The sequence below is a fragment of the Lacerta agilis genome, chromosome 4, assembly GCF_009819535.1.
Source record: "Lacerta agilis isolate rLacAgi1 chromosome 4, rLacAgi1.pri, whole genome shotgun sequence".
NCBI lineage: Eukaryota > Metazoa > Chordata > Lepidosauria > Squamata > Lacertidae > Lacerta > Lacerta agilis.
In genome coordinates, this window is record NC_046315.1 from 82,805,549 (window position 1) to 82,826,440 (window position 20,892).

Below are 20,892 nucleotides of genomic sequence, written 5' to 3' on the forward strand. Positions count from 1 at the left end.
AAGTATCACCCCAGCCTAATATTCTCCAAGCAGAGAGTGGCTCAAGCCAAATATTCTCCCTATATTAGCTGTGCTGCACAGGGAAATTCCATGTCTATAAACGATACACATAAGGAATCATGTAACTACATACCTAACTGGTTAGTTAAAATAACTGAGGCAACCCCCGCAGCAAGTACCAACTCGCAGTGATAAGATTACTGGGAGTTATTTTACAGTTATTGAAAAAGTGCTCATGTTCTTAGATGGCTTATAGATGTTTTAAATTGTCTTAACATTTTGATGTCTGCTGCCCTGGATAAATATTCATGACGATATATTCCTTGAAGTAGAAAAAGTTGTGTCCTAAGAGCATGGTCCGATTGGCAAGAGACCTGTCTTTGCCTCCTTTCTGGCATGGAAATTATATTGTGATGACTAAGCATAACTTCCTACCTGTGTTCTTTAATGCTGTGCCTCTTAAGCCCAGCCCTGCCCTTAATAAGATCAGCCTCTGTGTCAGAGCAAAGCAGTATTAGTATTTGCAGAGTAATCATGCTTGCTGCAATGAAATCTGTGGTGCACAATTGTTTCTTGCATAGATACATCATTAGATCTGGTAACAGTCCACATCTTCCCACAATTTGCATATATATTACAATTCCCACACACACACCCCAAGTTACAAAAGTGCATTTTTTAAAAGTTCAGAACAGAATTTTATTTTTCACACAACTGTGCATTTCATGGCACAGGAATTTGGGTTTCATGATGAAACAGAATACAGTATCTGGGGTCACTATGAATCCAGTGCATTGCTTAGTATTTGTCTTTGCATTTAACACTCTGTGCAACCCCAGAAGGCATAACGTCAACATGTTGATCTCCAAATGTCCAAAGCAGAAAGTATGGTGGTTGAAATAAAACACCTAAAAAGAACAGACACCATAGAACCAAACTGGTGTGTGAGAAGCTGCAGTATTGTGAAATACTATACACTTTAATGCATGCATGGTGTAAAGTCACATGCTGTGAAGAATGTGAGGACATTCATCTGGGTGTGAATCTAGGGTTGTGAAATGTAAGTGCTCTGGATGTCTAAGCATTAGGCCTAGATGTCTGCAAAGTAAAACTTGTGTAAATACATCTGTATGTATATGCTTTTCTTTCTATAAGACATTTTCATTGAACATATGAACATTGGGGTTGGGGCAAGTGGTGCCATGTGACCTCAGGGTGCTTTGAGACATTGGCTGTACAGCCCTGTTGTACACAAACACCCCTTCACAAAACTGTGAAATCAGGGATGTTTGTTAGATTTCACAGAGCTTTTAATTTTTGGTATAAGGTCCCTTTTCATCAAGGGACATCGGGAAAGGCTTGAGGAATTAGAAGGTGGATTGCAATGCTTTCACTTACAGGATAATGCTTTTTGAGTGCTGTTATATAACCTTTTTGATTGTAGATTGAGTGGTGGAATTTTTCAACTCCTGTTCAAGAGGAGGACTTTAAAACAGCCAGTGTGACATGATGTTAGTTGTTGTAGAATAACTTCGCACAATGCGAGTGATGTAACTGCTGATAATGAACACGTTATAGTACAATTCTTTTTATTTCTTTAGTTCATATCACGTAAGTGCAAACTATAACTAGCCTCTTGAGCGTACCTACCTGTAGATGTAATGGCGATGAATCATAATGTAAATGCAGTTGAATCAGAAACCTGGCAAATAGAACGAGCTATATAACAAGAATACAGAAAAAGAGAACAAGCACCAATTTGGTCACAAATTAGTGAAATTTACACTTCGTGAGGAAATGGTAAATGGCTACATCTCAACCATTTCTGAGTAGATTTTTCTGAAATCTGGGCAGCTACAAGTGGTTTGCATAACCTATATTTTCTACTATCATGTCTCGTTCTGACTTCATATTCTGAAACTAGGACTTTGTAGACACAGTGAAATAATTGGAGGATTTTCAGGCAAATCTGAAATGTTATTGTTGTTCATAGGAAACTCTTGCTTCACACTCTGGACTAGTATTTGAATCAACTGTAATTAGACATTATAGGGCCTAACATCAAGGGTTGTTAGAAGCTTGCCTAGTACAAGTTACTCATATCTACATAATAAGTCACAATACATCAGAGGTGCAATGAGTTTGACTTCGCTCCCAATTATTTGTCAGGAAGAGTGCAGTTGACAGTTTAGACAATGTTCTGTGATATTCTTAAATAGCACATTGTTATCTACATATCATGAAATGGTTTCATATATTTTCACCCATTTACTTTGTCTGAGTCTAGTTGATCCTTATGTTCTTTTAGGAAAACACTCAAATACACCCCCAAATACATACAATAGGGTGATGGTGAAACACTACAGTACCATTCAGCCTTTTATCATAGGCAAATACTTGTAAGTAGTACATTTTTTGGGGGAGACGGGACATTTTACGTACTTGCTACCTTTTGGGAGAGGTGGGAGGTGAGTAGTATGGTTAAGTCCGGATTAGGAGTTACTCTTGTTACTAGTTTCACTTTAGTCGTTACTTAATAAATTGCATTGGAGTAGATGAAACAGTTCTCTGAATGTATTTGTTTTTCTTAAAAGCTTCACAATGAAGATGATCTTCCAGAATCATCAGTGGCTGAACAACCTTCCACCTCTACAGAAACTGCACCAGCCTCTCAAATGGAGGCATCTTTACCTGAAGAAGATACTTCACCTCCACCTTACTGTAGTATTGCTGCAGAAGCAGCTGCAACAGCAGGTATTTCCTTTCATTTATATAACCTCAGATATTTTTAGCAATGCTGGAGCAGTAAATATAGCTTGAATAATCTTTTCAGAAGCATATGGTGCCATCATCTCTTCATGCTTCCTTCTGCTGCCCTTTCTAAAATATGATCTGCTCTTTTCTTTTTGTACAGGAACCCAAATGACTTTGTGCTTAATAGAGCAAATAACCGGATTAAATTAATGTTCTTTTGATACAGATTTGTCTTGGATGCCTTTCTGTCTATGTATGATAAGGCTAGGATGTCTTATTTGATTAAATTTGGACCACAATCCTAACAGGACAGAGATATGAGGAATCAATTGTATTGATAAATATATAAAACCACCCTTAGTATTTCTAGCTATAAGAAACAATACAGCATTCTTAAGGGCTTTATAGACTTGTAGTTTTGACTAATGAGTTGATGTGTGTGTGTGTGTTTTTTTAACAGAAATGGAATCGCCTAATGACTTTTACCCTGTGCCACCTCCATACAGTGTAGCTACCTCTCTTCCCACTTACGATGAAGCGGAGAAGGCCAAAGCTGCAGCAATGGCAGCTGTTGCAGCAGAAGCAGCAGCAGCTCAAAGAGTGAGTGAGCAATCTGTGCAGCTTGAAAACATGCAATTCTGAAATATGTAACTTCGGATTGGTTTCGGTATACATTGGATAAAAATCAATTTCTGAAGCAAACTTCATTGATGCTCGCTTAGCTTGTTAAAGGATATATTAGCTAGCTAAATTAAGGTGGGGTTTGTTTTGATTATTTGTACAAAGCACCTTAAGAATCGAGAATGTCTCTGTAGCGCTTTATGGAGTAAAAAAAAAGAAAGAAAAGGACCCATTGACCCGTTGACTGCTTCAAGCTTAATTTCATGCTTAATATTCATGAACTCAGTTCATAACTAATCATACCTTGCATAGTCCACCAGCTACCAGAGCTCAGTAGTTCTTTCTACTTTGTAGACCTAGAGAGGCAACAAGAGTAGCTCCACTGAATTCTTGGTGGGCCACCATATGCAGTGGTTAAGACCTGAAGGGTCACCAGTTACAATGCTAGAGAGTAAGTATATGTTACAGTACAAAACTGCAGGTACTGGCTGCATGCACATGCTTAATTTTGCTGGCACATAGGAATTTTTGCAGGTTTTTATTCTCATGCTTGTTCAATACTGGTATTATTTATATATATGAAAAACTAGTGCATAAATATTTGAAATGTTTTTCCCATCTTTGATGTCATTGTACTGGGCTGTTGGTGGTATTCAACTAAATACCTGTGCTAGTACAATTAGTGCTGTTACAAGGGGATTTCCCTTCCCTACCTCCTTACATGCACCTTGTACCACCCGAAATCTGCTATACAGGGTTGGAGGAATCCCGAAAATTGATTTAGGGGGTGCATGGGGGGAGTAGAGGAGGAGGGGGAAGAATGCTCTATTGTGCAAGGAGAAATCCTTGCAGTGATGGAATGTTTTGGTTAGCTCTACATTGAATGCAACACATTGTATTCATCTGAATGAAAAGCCATTTGCTTACTTAAAACAAACTCACTCACTCACTCACTCACTCACTCTTACACATAAATGGGGCTAGCATTGGAAACTTCCTGCCCTTTTAAACTACTCTCAAATCTTATAAATCGGATAAGAAAGTGCTTGCTCATCACTGTAACAATGTGATATGTTTTCCATCACAGTAACAATGTGATATGCTATCTCAGATACAGGTAAATGTTAAGACCACAGAAAGCTGTTTTAGCCTGTATTTTGACCTCAGTTGCCCATTTGTAAAAGCTGTTGCATACTGTGTAGTAAAACACATTTTTGTGCGACTGTTTCCTCGTGAGTTTTTCATTTCTAATCGGACCAAATAGCAATGATCTATTTCCATGCTACAATCCTATGCTCAGAAGTAAGTCCCATTGTACAGTGGGGCTTGCTTCTGAATACGAATGTATAGAAGCGCACTGTCAGTATTTGAATTACTGGATCTCTCTCTGTGAGGTATTTTAAATTTCTTTTATATTACGGGTACATTACATTTAAATTATAATTTAGTTTGCTAGAAACATTGCTTGAATGTTTGACTTGTACTGAATGGCTTAACATTCCTTTAGTTCTTCTGTCTTATTTTCTTTACATGCTTAGCACGGCCAATTTAGGGAGTCTAGGAGTCTGTTTGATGAAATATTCCTGAGCCCACCAGAGGTATGAAACAGTTCTATGAAGTTTAGATTTTGCAGTGAGTGTTCTTCCTGCCAAGCAGAAACAAATGAATTTCTCAATGCCTTCTCTCAGTGAACTTGCCACGATTCAAATTGCACAATGCTGTATTAAGATTCTCATTAGTTTTCTATAAAGACTTAAATAGAAATAAGAACTACGGAGCACACTGGGACTTACGTTTACTTGTAAGCATGCATAAGATTGTGCTGTTATGAAAATATCCTTTCATCTGCTATAGTAGTGGAAATAAATTTTAAAACATGAGGGAAATAACCAGGAATACCTGGTAAATTCGGCATCCTTGCTCTAGAAGAGCCTTCACTGTGTGCATTGTACCACAGCTCCCATCATCCCTGACTATTGACCATACTGGCTGTGATTGATGGGAGTTCTAGTCCAAAACAACTGGATAACATCAGTGTGGGGAGCATTGATCATGGTCATTCAAACTAGCATCTTTTGTGTGGGCAATTGAGCACCCCCCCATTTTAGAGTGTATCTTGCTTTGAACAAGGTTTCTGCCTTTGGATTGGATATTGTTGCAATTTCCAATATTTGGGGGTTGGAGCGGGAAATGTATCCAGTAGGAAGGATGAAAGGAAATTAAATGCAACACTTGCTTTCAGTTCATTAAGTTTCTGTGAGGTGTTACTACGCGGCACCTTTATGTTTCCAAATGATGATTGTTTGGTATTTCTAAAATACCAACGAAGATGTGTTTGTCCTAATTTCTGTCAAATACTTGTTCATGCTGCAACCACCAAACGTTACCAGGCAGAATGCGAAACAAATATATGTTTGTTATAATGTTTCTCCATATAGTCAAAATAGGTATAATTTTCACTATTACATAGTACATACTAGCAAGTAAAAAAAGAGGAAGATCATAAATAAATATCCCTTTAATGTAGGGACACCATACTGCCACTTAACATTGCAATGGCATGAGCACCAAAATTATGGTACCTCAACTGAAGTTGTATTTTTTAGGATGTTAGCACCCTCTGCTGTCTGATAGCAGCAAAGCTTTTGATTTAGAATATTCATTACACACTTGCGGATGAACTATTGTCTTACATTGCACAATCACATGAACACATGTTGAATATTTCAATTGCGTAGCTAAAATCAATGAGATTTAAGTTCATATTATTTAGTGGGAATTTAGAGAGAGTCCCTAACTACTAAAATATATGTGAATAGTTGAGGGTAGAAATCAGAAAATATTTTGATAGGTCTGTCTATACTTATACAGGGGCTGCTGCAGCATTTTAAATAATGCTCAATAATGCTCTACATGCATCTTCAAAATAAAATCCAGGAATGCTGTAGAATTAGGGGTTCTCCAGCTTCTTTCATGACAAAGTTCCCTTAACAAAAATAATCTCCAAACTTCCCAAAGTGCCACTAAGACAACAGGAAAACAATGACAAGAATCCTTGGAAGTTGCTGAAGTGTCTTAGCTGTAGTTCAAACTTTTGTGTGTTTTGATCGAACCCTGACATACCAACTGGATACCTTCTGACCACCTACTTTATTTACTGAGGAGCGGAAGTCAGAAGTTAAGACTTGAAGGCCAAGGTTCAGTAAGCATAGGGAGCAGGTTAAACATTTGGCTTTGGTGGAGCTTCATTGTATCTGTCTCTACAGCGGAAATAATCTTCTCGAAACTGACTTCCTTTTCAGTACAGAAGTCGGGGAACCAACTTAGACCTTTCTGCAGTCCCTCAGTAACTATGGCTCCTCGTTGAAACACACAAACTCAACAGAATCTAAAATCTTAATTATTGTAGCAAGCCTTAGGGAAGAAAGACACACACCTGAATTTTCTGTTGAGTTAACCAGAAAGCACACAGGTGTTTCAGACATTAGGGTGTTGTGTTAAATATTCATATATAAACTGGTGGCCCGTTGACATTTTAGTGTTCCCCATAAAAGTACATTTTGGGGGAGCAGCCAGTCACTGCTCCCTCCCGTGTGTGCATTTTTAACCGGTGTCTTGGTCATGCATGTTATACTGCAACCCAACAATGTGAAGGGGCTCTCTGACTTCAGCGACTAAGTAATTTTAGAGCGCAACTTTTTTATAAAATTATGTGGTTCAGTGAGGCCACCACCCTTTGCTGCTTGTTTTGGTTGACTCTTGAGGGAGATGAAGGAACAACCAGGAAGGAATGTGGGCCTAACCCATTAGCTTGGGAAAGAGAGGAAGTGCTGAGGATTGTGAGAATCTACAACTCCCATGATCCCTAACTAGCAGGAGCAGTGGTCAGGGTTGATGGGAATTGTAGTCACAAAACATCTGGAGGGCCGAGGTTGAGGAAGCCTGGCCTATACTTTGGTAAGAGGGAGACTTGGTTGGTGAGCGGTTCCCAGGTCTGTATGGAACCGCACTCTTCTGACAGACCAGATGTGTCATTTGGGGGTGTGTGTGTGCTCTGTCGTCCATCTTTGCCGAGGGAGGTCTGGATAACATTGATGGCAAAGCATGCCTATTACTGGCTTAATTTGGTTCACCAATTGTGCCTTTTTCTCAGCAAGGATAGCGTTGCCGCCTGATGTGTGTGTGTGTGTGTTGGTAATCTCAAATTGGACTACCTTAATGTGCCTTTCAAGAGACAGCTCCACAAGCTGTAGCCAGTGCAGAACACCGCACCGCAGCCAGGTTGTTGAGTTGAGTACATGGCTGCAGACATATTACAGAGAGAACTACGCTGGCTGCCAATTAGCTGCCAGGTCATTTTCAAGGACTTGTTCCAGTTGGACAGGGCTTCTGTAAATTATTTACCTAAAGGACTGCTTGCCTCTGTAAAGTCCTGTACTCACACCCCACCCTACAAAAGAGGCTGCTGAACTCCAACTGTCATCAAACCATGCCAGCGTGGTTTGGCCAGGGATGGTGGAATTCATAGTCCAGCAACATCGGAAGGCTGCAGGTTTCCCATTCAAGCAGTAACCGGAAAATCATAATTTTCTGCTCTTGCTCCTGTGTTCTGCATCCTGCATCCCTCCACTGCACCTGAAATGTCCTCTATTGGTTGCTTTGAACATCTGACAACGACATAACTTCTTGTCCCAAGTTTTCCCAGACCCATAAGATTCGACCCTGCCATTACAAGATTTGTTTTTAATGATACCGTTTTTCTGTTTGTCCTTAGAAATCTTAGAATATGAAGCAATTTAGAAACACTTTTCAGTAAATAGGTTTAGCTTGGCTTCAGTACAATATTAAAATAAATGATACTGGACTAGGGATTTCTTAGTTATTACTTTTCTAATTATTGAATATTATGTTTTTAAATATTTCATTTTTTATTTTGTAAGTCACAATTTTATTGATGTGTGGCCATGCACACTTAATAAATAAAAATAACATTATGAACAAGCAATCTAAGCAACTGAAGTGTACATATATAAGTCACCTTGTTTTTTTTTACATAGATACCTACTCCCACTTAAATTAGCAGTTTGAAAAGTATTAATTTAATTCCATGCAACGTGTGTTTATTAATCACCACCATCATGATCTTAAAGGAAGAAGAGTATCCCCCAAGGGATGATTTCAGTGACGCAGACCAGCTTCGCGTGGGCAATGATGGCATCTTCATGTTGGCTTTTTTCAGTAAGTAACACATCTTTGCAGCAGTTGTTTGAGGCATGGGTGGGGAACACCCTTCAGCCCAAGGGCCACTTCTCATTGCAAACAACTTTCTGACAGCTGCATACCAGTGGTGGGTGTGGCCATCCTCCATTCAGACATGCAAAAGGTTTCATCACAGTTCAAGGACACATTCCAGCCAGGTAAAATCGACAGAGGAGGATGTAGAGGGAGGGGGGAGCACAGGGCCCAGGTTGAGTCCTGGGGACACACTCAGACCCTGAGCCAGAGGTTCCTCCTCCATGGTATAAGGTAAATGCAGCAGGATTCTTGATGCCACTCAGTTGGTAGAGCATGAGACTCTTAATCTCAGGATTGTGGGTTCGAGCCTTATGTTAGGCAAAAAGATTCTTGCGTTGCAGGGGTTTGGACTAGATGACCCTTGTGGTCCCTTCCAGCTCTACAGTTCTATGATTCTAATAATCCTCTCTTCCCAGCCACACAAGATGCAGCATTTACTAATGGAGAATAGATAAATATATTAAAGTCTTGTTCATAATTTAGCTCTCTTCTGAGGGCTGTTCCACAAGTTAGGCAGTGGCAATTTGCAGTTTGACCTAGATCCCTGTGCGCCACAAGGAGCCACAACCAGCCTTGATCTTCACGTTTTACGATTTTAGGCGTATACGTCAAATTGCAAAGCATGTTAGAATCCTGAGAGAGATCTGTGTTATTAAGAGTTGCCATTGACATACGGTTTGAGCAAATTTAACACCATGAGTGGCCAGTTATATATTTGCACTTGACCTCCGAGGCTGGATATGTGGAGGCATAGTGTAGGTTGATTATCTGTACTCTGAAATATCAGAGTTTTTACTGACGATCAATAACATATGCTGGGTTCTTGCTATGTGGAGTAGGATGAATAATCTTTCTCACCCAGATCCTTTCCTCCTCCCCAGTAGACCAGTGCTATGCTAAAAGCACCCGGTTCTGAATTTACAGTAATTGAAGCATTGTAATTCGAGTCCAGTAGTTTCATAGTGTGTCACACACACTGAACGTACTTTTGAAGTTAACTTAGTTTCTGCCCTTGCTGTGGATCATGATACGTGACTGCCATCCTGTGACAATTCTCTGTATTGCAGCTGCTATCATTGCATGACTTACATGCAACAAGTGTTTAATGTTTTGCAACTATTCATGTCGATACTTGAAATTACCTGCAATAACTCAGGTCTTTAGCATAGAGATTCTGTGGTTTTTTTTAAATTGAATACTACAGATATGTTATACAAGCATATCTTTGGGTGCTGTTGGCAAAGTAAAAAAGCACATTAGAGCAGAGCTTTCCAAACTGTGTGTCGCGACACGTCAGTTTGTCAGCTGCAGTCCGTAGGTGTGTTGCACGAACGCTCCCAGCGCTCCTCCAGTGGCTGGAAAGCCTCTGGTTTGCTAGTAACACTGAATTACTGTGTCGTGAAAAGATGCATGCCTAAAAAGTGTGTCACCAACATGAAAAGTTTGGAAAGCTCTGCATTAGGATAATGGGGCAGGGGCTTCTTTCAATTCATGTCAGCCAGGTCAGCACTGCCCAAGCACAGCAGATGAGCCCACGTATGATAATACCAAATGGTTTTGCCGCCCCTAATTTTCACAGGCAGCAAAATCAGGAGATTTATCAAGCTCTGGGTAGTCACCATATATGGCCTTTAGGCTATGTTCAGTTCAATGGGTTTCAAGTTGCGCAATCTAGATGTAAACAAGGAACTGGTGGAAGAGTAAAATTACATTTTGGCAGCACTGATTAATGTTTCTGGGAAACTGGAGTAGCTTCTCGAAAAGCTGAGTACTCTAATAAAAATAAGAGCTCCACATGATGGAACTTGCCACTTGTAAATGGCAATGTGAGTTTGTGCACTTCGTTAGCGCAAGGCATAAGACGTGATGCTCCTTTAAATATTTAGCACACCACTGTGGAGGCTGCTTTTCCAGTGTAGCAGTATTGAGCAATGGGGTGGGGAACACAAACCCTCCCTGCAATTTCTGGACCTCTAGAAAGAAAAGGACCATTAAATCTGTTAATCTTCGGATAGTGGGTTGTGTTCATCCTCAGCAGTTGAAGCCCCTCACTTTTAACAGAGAAATTTCCAGAGAGGGGTGCAATGTAAAATCCTTAAAAACATTGAAAGGGTAAAATATCTTCAATGAAAAACACAGATGGAGCAGCCAGCAGCCAGCTAAAAATAGAGTTGAAATTGGTGACCTAAAAAGCCTGTTAAGTGTTTCCCCCCTATGCTGAAAAGATAAACTTGGTATCTGGAAAATCTTTGGGAAGAGAATTCTAAAGCCAGGATGATGCTATAGAGAAGGTCCAATTGCTAATTGTTATCTTCCTAACATCCTGGAGGAGGGTCTCTAAGGCAGATCTTAATACATGTTAAAGGTCAATACTGATACACCATTTTAAAGCTGGTGTAATGTTTTGTTCAACCAGACCCAGTTAGTTCAAAATGTAATGGCTAGATTGCCAACTACATTTTCTGAGAGTTTTTAAAGGCAGTACAGTACACTATAATCAACGGGAATGTTAATAGACCATGGACAAATTATCGCCAGGGTCTCTGTGTCCAGAAGGGGCTAGAGCTGCTGCATAGCCAAAGCTGGTGAAAGCTGCTTTGTGTTGTGGAAGCTACTCAGGGCTCCAAAGACAAGGAGAATGCAATCCCATCAAGAACAGGTTGAACTTCTAGAGCAGATAAACCACCTCCTAACACCACCCCCATCTTGTCTGGACTGGATTTCAGGTTTCTGGCCCTCATGAATCACTTACTAGATCCAGGCATCAGTTTAGCATCCCTACAGTTTCACCTGTCTTGAATGAAAAGCGAAAGTACACCTGGATGTTATCTGCGTGTTAGTGACACCTTGCTCCAAATCTCTGGATGACCTCCCGGGATGCGAAAACAACGAGTGCTTTTTTTAAAGCCATCTTTCATGGGGAAACTTGGTTATGTTAGAAGTGAGGAAGTCCATAGGTCCATAATACATTTTTTGACTCAAGTTTTTTTGCTATTTATTGGGAGATCCTCAGAGTTGCTCACTCTGGACATTTTATCAGGAGTGTCTGTGACGCCTTAGAACTTTGGTTTGGTTCATCCCAGTTCACCCTAAGTATTACAAGCTACACCATTGCTTCTCCATTCTTAGCGGTTTCTTTTTTATTGTTTGATTTTACCTTTTAAACAGTCTTAAATAAGTATCTTGATAAAGTCAATTTTCATACAGGCACACACATATATGAATTCAGCTAAACAGAAATGCAATTAAGTTTTAACGAGACGTTCGTTTCATTTTAGTGGCATTCATTTTCAACTGGATTGGATTTTGCTTATCGTTCTGCATAACGAACACCATAGCAGGAAGATATGGTGCCATCTGTGGATTTGGGCTGTCTCTGATCAAATGGATTCTCATTGTTCGAGTAAGTCTCTTTCAATTACAGATTTTAAAATGAATTTTAAAATTACTTTTTTTTGTTTAAAATGAATATTGGCAGATAATTATTTCCACTTTGATCAAGAATCTACTTAAAGGACCAAGAATTTGTTGTAGTTTAATGCAACAAATTTTGAGTTATGTGGTTTTTTTATGGCGTGGGAACTTTTGCCTTTATAGTTGTTTTGTTTAACTGGTTATCTTTTAATGCTTTAATTTTATTGAACTATGATGTTGATATTTCTACAGAGGAACAACATGTCTATCAAGCAACTTGGTAGTTTGTGTATTCCATTTTAGCTAGTCATTATTATAAGACATACTATTCACATTTAAGAATTGGTGCCTGAGTTAGCTTTCCCCCTCTTCCCTTCAGATCCCTTTTTCATTTTGGGCCATGCATTTTGGATTTTTTGGCCTGAAGTCTGGAAGTGTCCTCTTTTAATTGATTGTATGTAAGATGTTGTGGAACAGGGTACAGAAGCTGCCAATAAATGATACAATATGGTACCTTTTTGCCCCAAACCATTAAAAGTTTTTCTAAGTGCTATTAATGTTAAAATTTGGGCCTAGGTCAGGTGTGAGGGTCTGGGCACACCCAGGGCACATGGGCACCAGCAGCTACTTAAGGATGCCACAGATTCCCTGCTCCTGACACATTTTTGAGAGGGTGCAAAGGTGAGACAAGCAGGTCACATCCAAAAGAAAGCAGTGGGAGGGGTGAAGCAAAGGCAGTCTGTTGCAGTTAACACAGCAGCAGAGACCCCCCTTAAAATTGCTCAGGCATGGGAATTTTAATAGATGTCAGATACTTGACCTGTTCTGCCTACAGCTTTTACAAACCGTCCTTGCTGGCCTGTTTGGGTTTCCTGTAGCTCCCACTTTTTTGCCCACAGCCTGGGGAAATCTTGGACTTACAGCAGGCTTAAGCCCTTTCCAGTGTGTGTCCTCTGCTGCACAGCAGTTGCATCATGATGCCAAATCTAGGTGATATAAATAGGTGGGACCACACAAAAACAGAGGCAAGTGTACTGCTTGGTTGCAGTTGGCAGGAACAGGTTGTTCATGGCCCTATGAGACATTTATAGTTGGCCAAGCTATAATAACGTAGCCATCTCTTACTAAAGTGTAGTGAATGTGTTGTAAATAGTGTGGGAAGCTTTTCTGCATTTCGTGAATGCGTATTGTTAGACCTTGTTGGAAGTATTTTTTGCTTTTACTGTGTTTCTTTTTGCAAATGCCATAAATACACTAACAAGCTTTAATAATGGAAATGCTCCATTAGCCAGTTTAAATGATTATGTGCAAACTGGCCTTATTTTTCTGCTATGTAATCATTTGTAAGAGCATTTGGCCCTGCCTTGTTTCTTTAAATGTTTGACTTAACATACTGCATTAGCCAATTAGCCAATTATTTACTGACACGAAACAACCTAGAGTTGATTGGCAAGTTGGGGGCAATTGTAGCAACAGAGAAGAAAGTGATTGAATAGCCCCTGCTTGACTAAATTGTTTCTTACCACCCTCTAAAAGTTGCAGTGGACGTTCTGTGTTACTTTGAGTTTCAGGCTGTAACTGTGCTGAGTTCTTGGAGACATTTGATTCAACCCATTTTATCAGTGAAGCATGCAGTCTGCTGAAGGCCAGATACCTGTCTCCAAAACCATCGCACCCTACCCTCCAGCTGCCTGTTCAGATTCCCACATCACAGAGAAGACAAAACTGTCTACGGTGCTCGCTAACAGGAACGATTGAATTGGCCCTTCAAGGTCATTTAGCTGCGTTCAGCTCACTGCTGGGAACTGAATGCAGGAGAATCTAGTTTGAAAATGAAAGAGTTTAATGAATCAGGGGTCTTTATGGAACTGGTATTCTTGGCAGCGATTATCAGTAGGGGGTGTACAGAAGGTCAAAAGCTCTCCTTTTGTGGGTCAGCCAAACATCCCCATCTGATAAGATTAAACTAATGTGACTTTTGGTGTTAATATCGAAGCAGCAGGCTCCTGTAATGTGTTTGAGATGGCAGACAGGGGAGGGGGGAAGACGGATTTACGAACGCAGCCATTATTATGGTGAATGTCTGATTCTAATGAGCAATGCTTAATAAACCATTTTTTCACAGGTTGGTTGAGACTTCTTTGCTTGCAAGAAAGTAAAAGAAATCACTCCTCTTTTATTCTACAGCCGCACAGAGTATATTTGTCTTCCCAAATGCACCAATTGCGATTTTTTTAAAATTTGTTGTGTATGTTCTGTAATGTCTTATGTATTTTCAGTAATCCTCATATGTTACAAGCATGATTTGAAATGTAGCTAACATGTTTGGGGGCTTTTCTCCCCTTCCAGTTCTCCGATTACTTTACTGGTTATTTCAATGGACAATACTGGCTTTGGTGGATATTTCTTGTACTTGGTAAGTCCCAGTCAAAAACTTTTTGAATTTCCAAATAACTTGATAACTGAGTAGTCAATCCTAACTGGGTTTAAGAAAGATTGGCAGTAAATTTGCACATGTATGCTCATTGAAATCAAGGGCTTACTGTAGCGGCGGTAGAACTTATCACAGATCAAGCACGTTAGATAGAATTTCCTTATTGCCTCTTCACAGACAAAACAATTTTCACAAGAGGCGGTTCATACCTAAATGTGGCACCAGTCCTCAATAAATAAAGTTTGAACAATTAAATATCTAACTTAACTTTTAAAAGCAAAATCCCAAACGTGCTAATGCAAAGGGTCGTCGTGATTCCTATCCTCAACGTTCTGTTTGACAATCTGGTCTATATTTCTCGTCCTCTGTGGGTTTCATTGATATTCTTTGTTTTACCGCCACTCCTTTTTAAAAATCAGAAAAATAGAAGTCTGTTAGAGACAGAGGGTAGATTTTTCTGAATAATTTTTTTTACATTTTCTAAATCTTAATAAGATAAAGCTTTCTGAATTTCTGAATTGATCTCATTATGTTTAAAACACAGCATCATAACTGAACTAAGACTATTCAAGTATATAAGGTCAAAGTTTACGTATAAGCTTTCCTTTTAAGATACCTAGTTTTTATAATTATTTTCTTGGACTATATGAATGGTTTTGAATGCGAGTGTGCCTGTCACTTTGTATTCAATCCATGGAGGTATCCTTTTTGCCTTAGAAATGCACTGTGCATTAATCATTATTCACTCAGGCAAGGGGAAGGGCTTTATGCTGCTGAACACAGTGCTTCTGTTCCCTCAATTTTCTTTTGAAAAGCTGTCTGCTGAGCTTCAGGCTTCTGGGGCAGCTGCAGGGAAGGTTGCTGGGGAAAAGAAGGCTTTTAAATGTATTTGAGCGTCCATTGTATGTCCGAAGCTTGGCTCACTGGCTTGGGTCAGTTGGTGATCTTGCCTTGTGGTGTAACTATCACCTTAACTATTTATAGCTTCTTCCTACCACTTTATTTTAAAATTCTGTGCCAGCTTTCTTGAAACGGCCCATAAACAATAAAATATAATGTAAATGTAAACAGCGACAATGTGTAGATGCACCACTGATGCAAATAAATGCCCATATATCCCATACATACCTTGGAAGTAAACACAGGTCTAATTAAAATTAAGGCCGTTGATTGATTCAGTAATTTATCACCAAAATCTTAATATAGGTTCCTTTTGGAGATACTGTGATTGATTGCGTAGGAAAGTTAGGCTTTCGTCCTACTTGCCGTATATTTTTAGCTTCTCTGCACAGTCCCCGACTTCCTACTTAGAAAGCCTGCTTAGGAAAGCATTCTTTCCTTGCACTCGCCAAGGTATGTTGATGCGATTCTATAAAGTTCCCTGGCATACGTACTGTACGTGTAAAATGGCAAATTGTTGAAAGCTTGCTTCTTTTTCGATTCGTATGAGAATGCATCTTTTAATCAACGTTTCACATTGCACCTCTGCTTTCAGGGCTCCTCCTATTTTTCCGAGGTTTTGTTAATTACCTGAAAGTCAGAAACATGTCTGAAAGTATGGCAGCTGCTCATAGAACAAGATTTTTCTTCTTGTACTAGAGGTAAGCACCGTCGCTCCTTTCGTAGGTAAGTACTTGGCACAGAAAATGCCTTTAGCCAAATTGCTTTCTCAGTTTTGCACACTTGGGTATGCATGCACAAATATTGCCTTCTATTGCTTGATAGTTGCCTTTGTTTTTCAAGCCTATTTCTGCAATGTCAGGGTTTAGTCCCCCCCCTTCTTTTTTTTTAAAAACACAACAGCAAATCCCATGCATTCCTCTGACAGAAAGCGACCTGTTAATATCTGATTTCCCCAACTTTGTTAAATGTTGTAGGCCTCTACATAAATGTCTGCTCTTCTATACGTAGTGAGGATAAATCAACTCCCATAACACCTTTTTAAACATTTGGCTGGCTTAACTAGTATGTCTTCAAAGTCAAAGAGCATTTAAACTTCAACCCACATTCTATAGAAAAGAGATATATCAGGCCTTAACTGATGGAATATGGCCCCATTGAATGTTGCCCATGAATTTGCATACCCTTTTCATTTTTCAGATCGCTTGGCATAAGGCTTTTGCAAGGCCTGCTGACAAAATGCAAGCTAGACCATATTTCAGTTTTGGAGTGTGTGTCATGCGGGCTGAGAAAATAGCAAGGTGCATAAAAGTAGCTCGCGAGTTCATTGCCCAAGTGCGATTTGAATTAGAGGCTTTCCCTTTGCAACACTTGCGGCCCTAATATAATATTCATATCACAATACTGACTCCAAACATACTCATCTCCCTTGACAAAGAAGAGGATGTTTAAACTGCAACCGGTCAGTGTGCAGTGGTGCCTTACAGAATTATGCCAGCAATGTAGATAGGTTCCTGTTTCCCAAGGAGCTTAAAATCTAAAAGGGAGAGTTGGGGGGGGGCAACAGAAGAGGGAAGAATGTGGGCAAATGCTGTTACAAACACTTGAAGTTTGGATGAGGATTAAGAGGATAAACAAAAAGCCATGTGGAAAAGGTGGGTTGTAAGGAGGGATTTGAAAGAAGAGAGGGGTGGCATGCACAATGTTCACTTTCCGGAAGGCTGTTTCATGGGGTGGGGAGGGGGAAAGGAAAGGACAGAGTAGTTTAAATGCATAATAGTCTGATTTATTGATTCATCTGGGTTATTTCCTGAAGTTTGGGCCACAACAGTAGTCATCCCTATATTCAAAAAGGGCCTTGCATCCGAACCAGCAAGTTATAGACCAGTTAGTTTACTACCTGTAATTAGCAAATTATATTCAAAGCGTCTTTACAGTAAGCTAGTTGATTGGATAGCCGATGAAGCTATTTTTGCCAAAGAGCAAGCAGGATTTAGACGAAGCAGATCCACTATAGACCATTGCTTTGTACTAGCCCATTTTATAGATAAATATGTTAAGAAACCAGGTGGTGTGCTATGTGCAGATTTCATTGATCTGAAAGCTGCATTTGATTCAATCTCTCATGCAAGACTGTGGGATAAGCTGAACTCTTCCATGTATAGATAAAATATTGTTGCTCTTGATTAAATGTCTATTTAAAAACACAGTGCTGAAAGTGTGTTGCTCTACAAATGGGCAGCTCACAGGATCCGTACCAGCCACAATGGGAGTTAAGCAAGGTTGCATCCTAGCTCCCACACTGTTTAATTTATATATAAATGACATTTTCCAGAGTTTAACATCCCCAGAGTATCATGCCCCTAAACTGACCACAAAAGCTATCTTATTATTATGCGCAGATGCATAGAAGTGATAAAATGAGGAAAGGGACCCCCAATATAGTGTGGTAAGGCTGTGTTTAAGGCAAAGACAATCTTCACACTTAAATAGTTATCAATATTCAGTATTTATCTGTTATAATCTACTATACTATAATCTAGTATTAATTACTCTTTGTATCACTCTCTGAATATAATTCAGGGGATGCAGATAAGAATGTCGACCAACCAATTTAATATGGCTTCAGAATAATGTAAATGAGCTGTGTGCTTGTTTTCAAAATGTGTAACTGACTGGAGCCCTTAAAGCATAGGTGAAAACAACATCATAGCATAAATTCTCAATAAAAGCAGCTGAATGTCTGACAGTTCTTGACATGGAATAGGTAGCAGTCTGTGAACTGTGTCTCCCAAGGGTTTACAAACCTAAGATGTTTCTAAACAGAGAGGTTTCCATGGGCTTTAGAAAGGGCAACTAAATGAGTCTTGGGTTTTTTCTGAAGGAAGGGAATTCCACAGTCGTTGGCCACAACCCCAAGGTGGTGGCCAGTCACATTTCTGATGGTGGTTACACCTGCAGGAAAAGCCTTGCTTTCTTCTTAAGACCTGGGGATGAATGTAGGGGGGAAATGCTCACTCAGATATCGTAGGGGGAAGCATATGGGGTTTTAAAGATTAAAGCACCTTGAACTAAGCCCAGAAACTAATTTGCCTCCACCGGAGTTCTTCTTGTAATGGTGAAAAATTCTCCCGTGTACTGAAATATCCCCAAGGGACTATACACATATAAATTTCAGAATGCAGTATTGTTAAACATGTTGTTTGATTATCCCACTGATTTTTTTAGTTAACTAAAATACAGCTCTTTTCTTTTATTCCCAGACTGCATCGACCAGACATTCCTTTCTCATACCAATGTGAACTTCCAGCCAATCTGTAACCTTCCAAGCGAATAGGGAAAGACGACTACTAGACAGGAGATAAATCTGAAGCAGGATCTTTTTGCCGCTTAGGGAATGACAGGGTGGTCTGTGCTTAAGTGCCATTTCTGTTCATTCCACTAAATATTTATATTAAGCATTGCCTTTTGTCTTGCACATATGCATATGTGCTAATTTAACAAGAACTTTAAAAAGAATAAATTCCATGCATATGGTCTGCTAAGCAGTTGAATACAGCCAGACTTGACTAATTTGTGTTTTGTATCTGGAAGATTTAAAGTGGTAACTTGTTTTCACAGTATTATGTACTATCTACTTAACAGAATTTCATTAAGTACAAGTAATTTGTACCGAATGACTCACAGTAAGCCACTCAGACTCTGTTAGTATGTAAATTGCATTCATCCAATTATGCACATAAAAACTGCTCTATCACATGATATGTACTTCTGTAAACACACATTGAAAAGCTGTTGAGGGCTAACCAAGGTTTCCCTAGTGCACCTCTCTTACACTGGTGTGAATTTGGGTCCACCCCCCCCCCCCCACATAGATATGGGCCCTAAAAGCAGTAGCCTTAATCACTGCCATTTTAAGCCCAATTTGAACAGATTCTTAAAGTAAGCATACAAAGTATTAAAAAAAACTGCATGTGCTGTAGTTCATAAAGTCTCAATATTTGATCTGATAATTACCAGTATATTACAGGAAAGTGTGACACCATCCCATGCTGTTCTAGTGATCTAGGAAACCGAAGAGAGATGGGGGCAGTAGCCTCAGTTATCAGATCAGGAAGTAATGGGATTGCTCTCTCTCCCTATGTGGCCTCTCCATTTCTGCCTTAGCAGAGCAACATGGGATTGAGCCTGTTGGATCAGTGGCTGCGCCTCCCAAAATTCCCACCAGCCCTTAAACTTCAAAAAGAAGTGTCCGGATTGCAAACAATGGCAAAATATTAGCAATATCACTTCATCTCAAATGTCTTAGCAGTTTGATGTGCATACGGGTCTTTGGGGCTGTGTAACTATGAGCGTCAAGCCCTGCAAGAAAGCTTTTGGCAACTATCTGCACAGAGCCAAAAATTAAGACGTGCATCAGAACAATGATGTTTCCTTAAGGGCACAAATCTGATGGATTTTGAGTCCCAGTCCTGCAGGGGGGGGGAATCTTACACTCGGTTCACTGTCATGTTCATCATCTCATTGGAAAGGCTAGCGTAAGATAATTGCGAGTCTGATCCTGCACTTTTTTTCTAGGTAGGTAGACCTCTACCCCCACTCCTCTTTCTCACCCAGCCCTACAATCATTGGCTCTAACTGGAGATCAGGACTGTACACTCTCTGACTCTGACTGCACAACCTCCACTCTGCTAGGTGAATTTGTCAAGGAGCCCTGCTCCGTTCCAGCTGAAAGGAACGGACATTGCACATCACCAGTGGATGAACAACCTAGTTCTTTAAGCCGGAGTGTCAGTTTTCCATTTCATTGTGTTTTGTGGAAGTATTTCCATAATTGCCGTTCCTTAACCCCAAAGATTACTCACCATGCTTTCGCAGGAATGATGTTAAGTTTAGGTCAATTCCATTAGGCACATTTTCATTTTCCTTGCAAAAATGGAAGCAATTCGCAGTCAGTGGTATCCGCACCACAGTAATGGTGGCCCTCCCGTTCAAAGGAATATATCTAGGGCTTTTTATGGGGAGGCAAATGTTGAAGCACATGTGTTTTTCCCCAAACATCTCTGGGACTCTGCACTCTGGCATGATGGGAGACAAAATCTCCCAGACATCCACAACAGCTCTCATCTCAGTTGCTGCCAATCACTAATCACTCTGCATTTTGGGAGTGGTAATGCACATTTATTCTTTAGTTTGTTTCTTAATTTGAACTCTTGCATTTTTAATACTAATGTGTAGAGGAATTATATGTCTCATTTAGTGCTGTATCCAATTTTGTATCTATTGTATGCATAAGGTTTATATTCTTTAATATTTCAGGATTAATAATTTTTAAAAAGGCCGAAGTTTGAAAGCAAAAAGCCCACTACCTGCTTTCATGAAAACAAGATTCTCTTGGGAATTCCCATGTGTTTCTCTCTGAATTCATCAGTATTTTTTCTATGATTTTCTCTCCTCTCTAATCTCTCTTATTT

The 20,892-nt window shown here is 39.8% G+C and overlaps 1 protein-coding gene across 3 annotated transcripts in view; it reads left to right on the plus strand.

The window, feature by feature from the left end:
• The window catches only part of NDFIP2 (Nedd4 family interacting protein 2), a 51,820-nt gene extending 32,447 nt beyond the window's left edge, over window positions 1-19,373 (plus strand). For 2 of the 3 annotated variants that reach the window (XM_033147867.1, XM_033147868.1), the window contains exons 2-9: window positions 2,595-2,754; window positions 3,215-3,354; window positions 4,914-4,973; window positions 8,526-8,613; window positions 11,949-12,073; window positions 14,434-14,500; window positions 16,014-16,119; window positions 18,682-19,373. In XM_033147867.1, coding sequence (XP_033003758.1) covers window positions 2,595-2,754; window positions 3,215-3,354; window positions 4,914-4,973; window positions 8,526-8,613; window positions 11,949-12,073; window positions 14,434-14,500; window positions 16,014-16,117 — 744 coding nt within the window. In that variant the 3' untranslated portion in view covers window positions 16,118-16,119; window positions 18,682-19,373. The remainder of the gene's footprint in view (window positions 1-2,594; window positions 2,755-3,214; window positions 3,355-4,913; window positions 4,974-8,525; window positions 8,614-11,948; window positions 12,074-14,433; window positions 14,501-16,013; window positions 16,120-18,681) is intronic. The other variant, XM_033147869.1, reaches the window with a different exon arrangement.
• The last annotated feature ends 1,519 nt before the right edge of the window (window positions 19,374-20,892 follow it).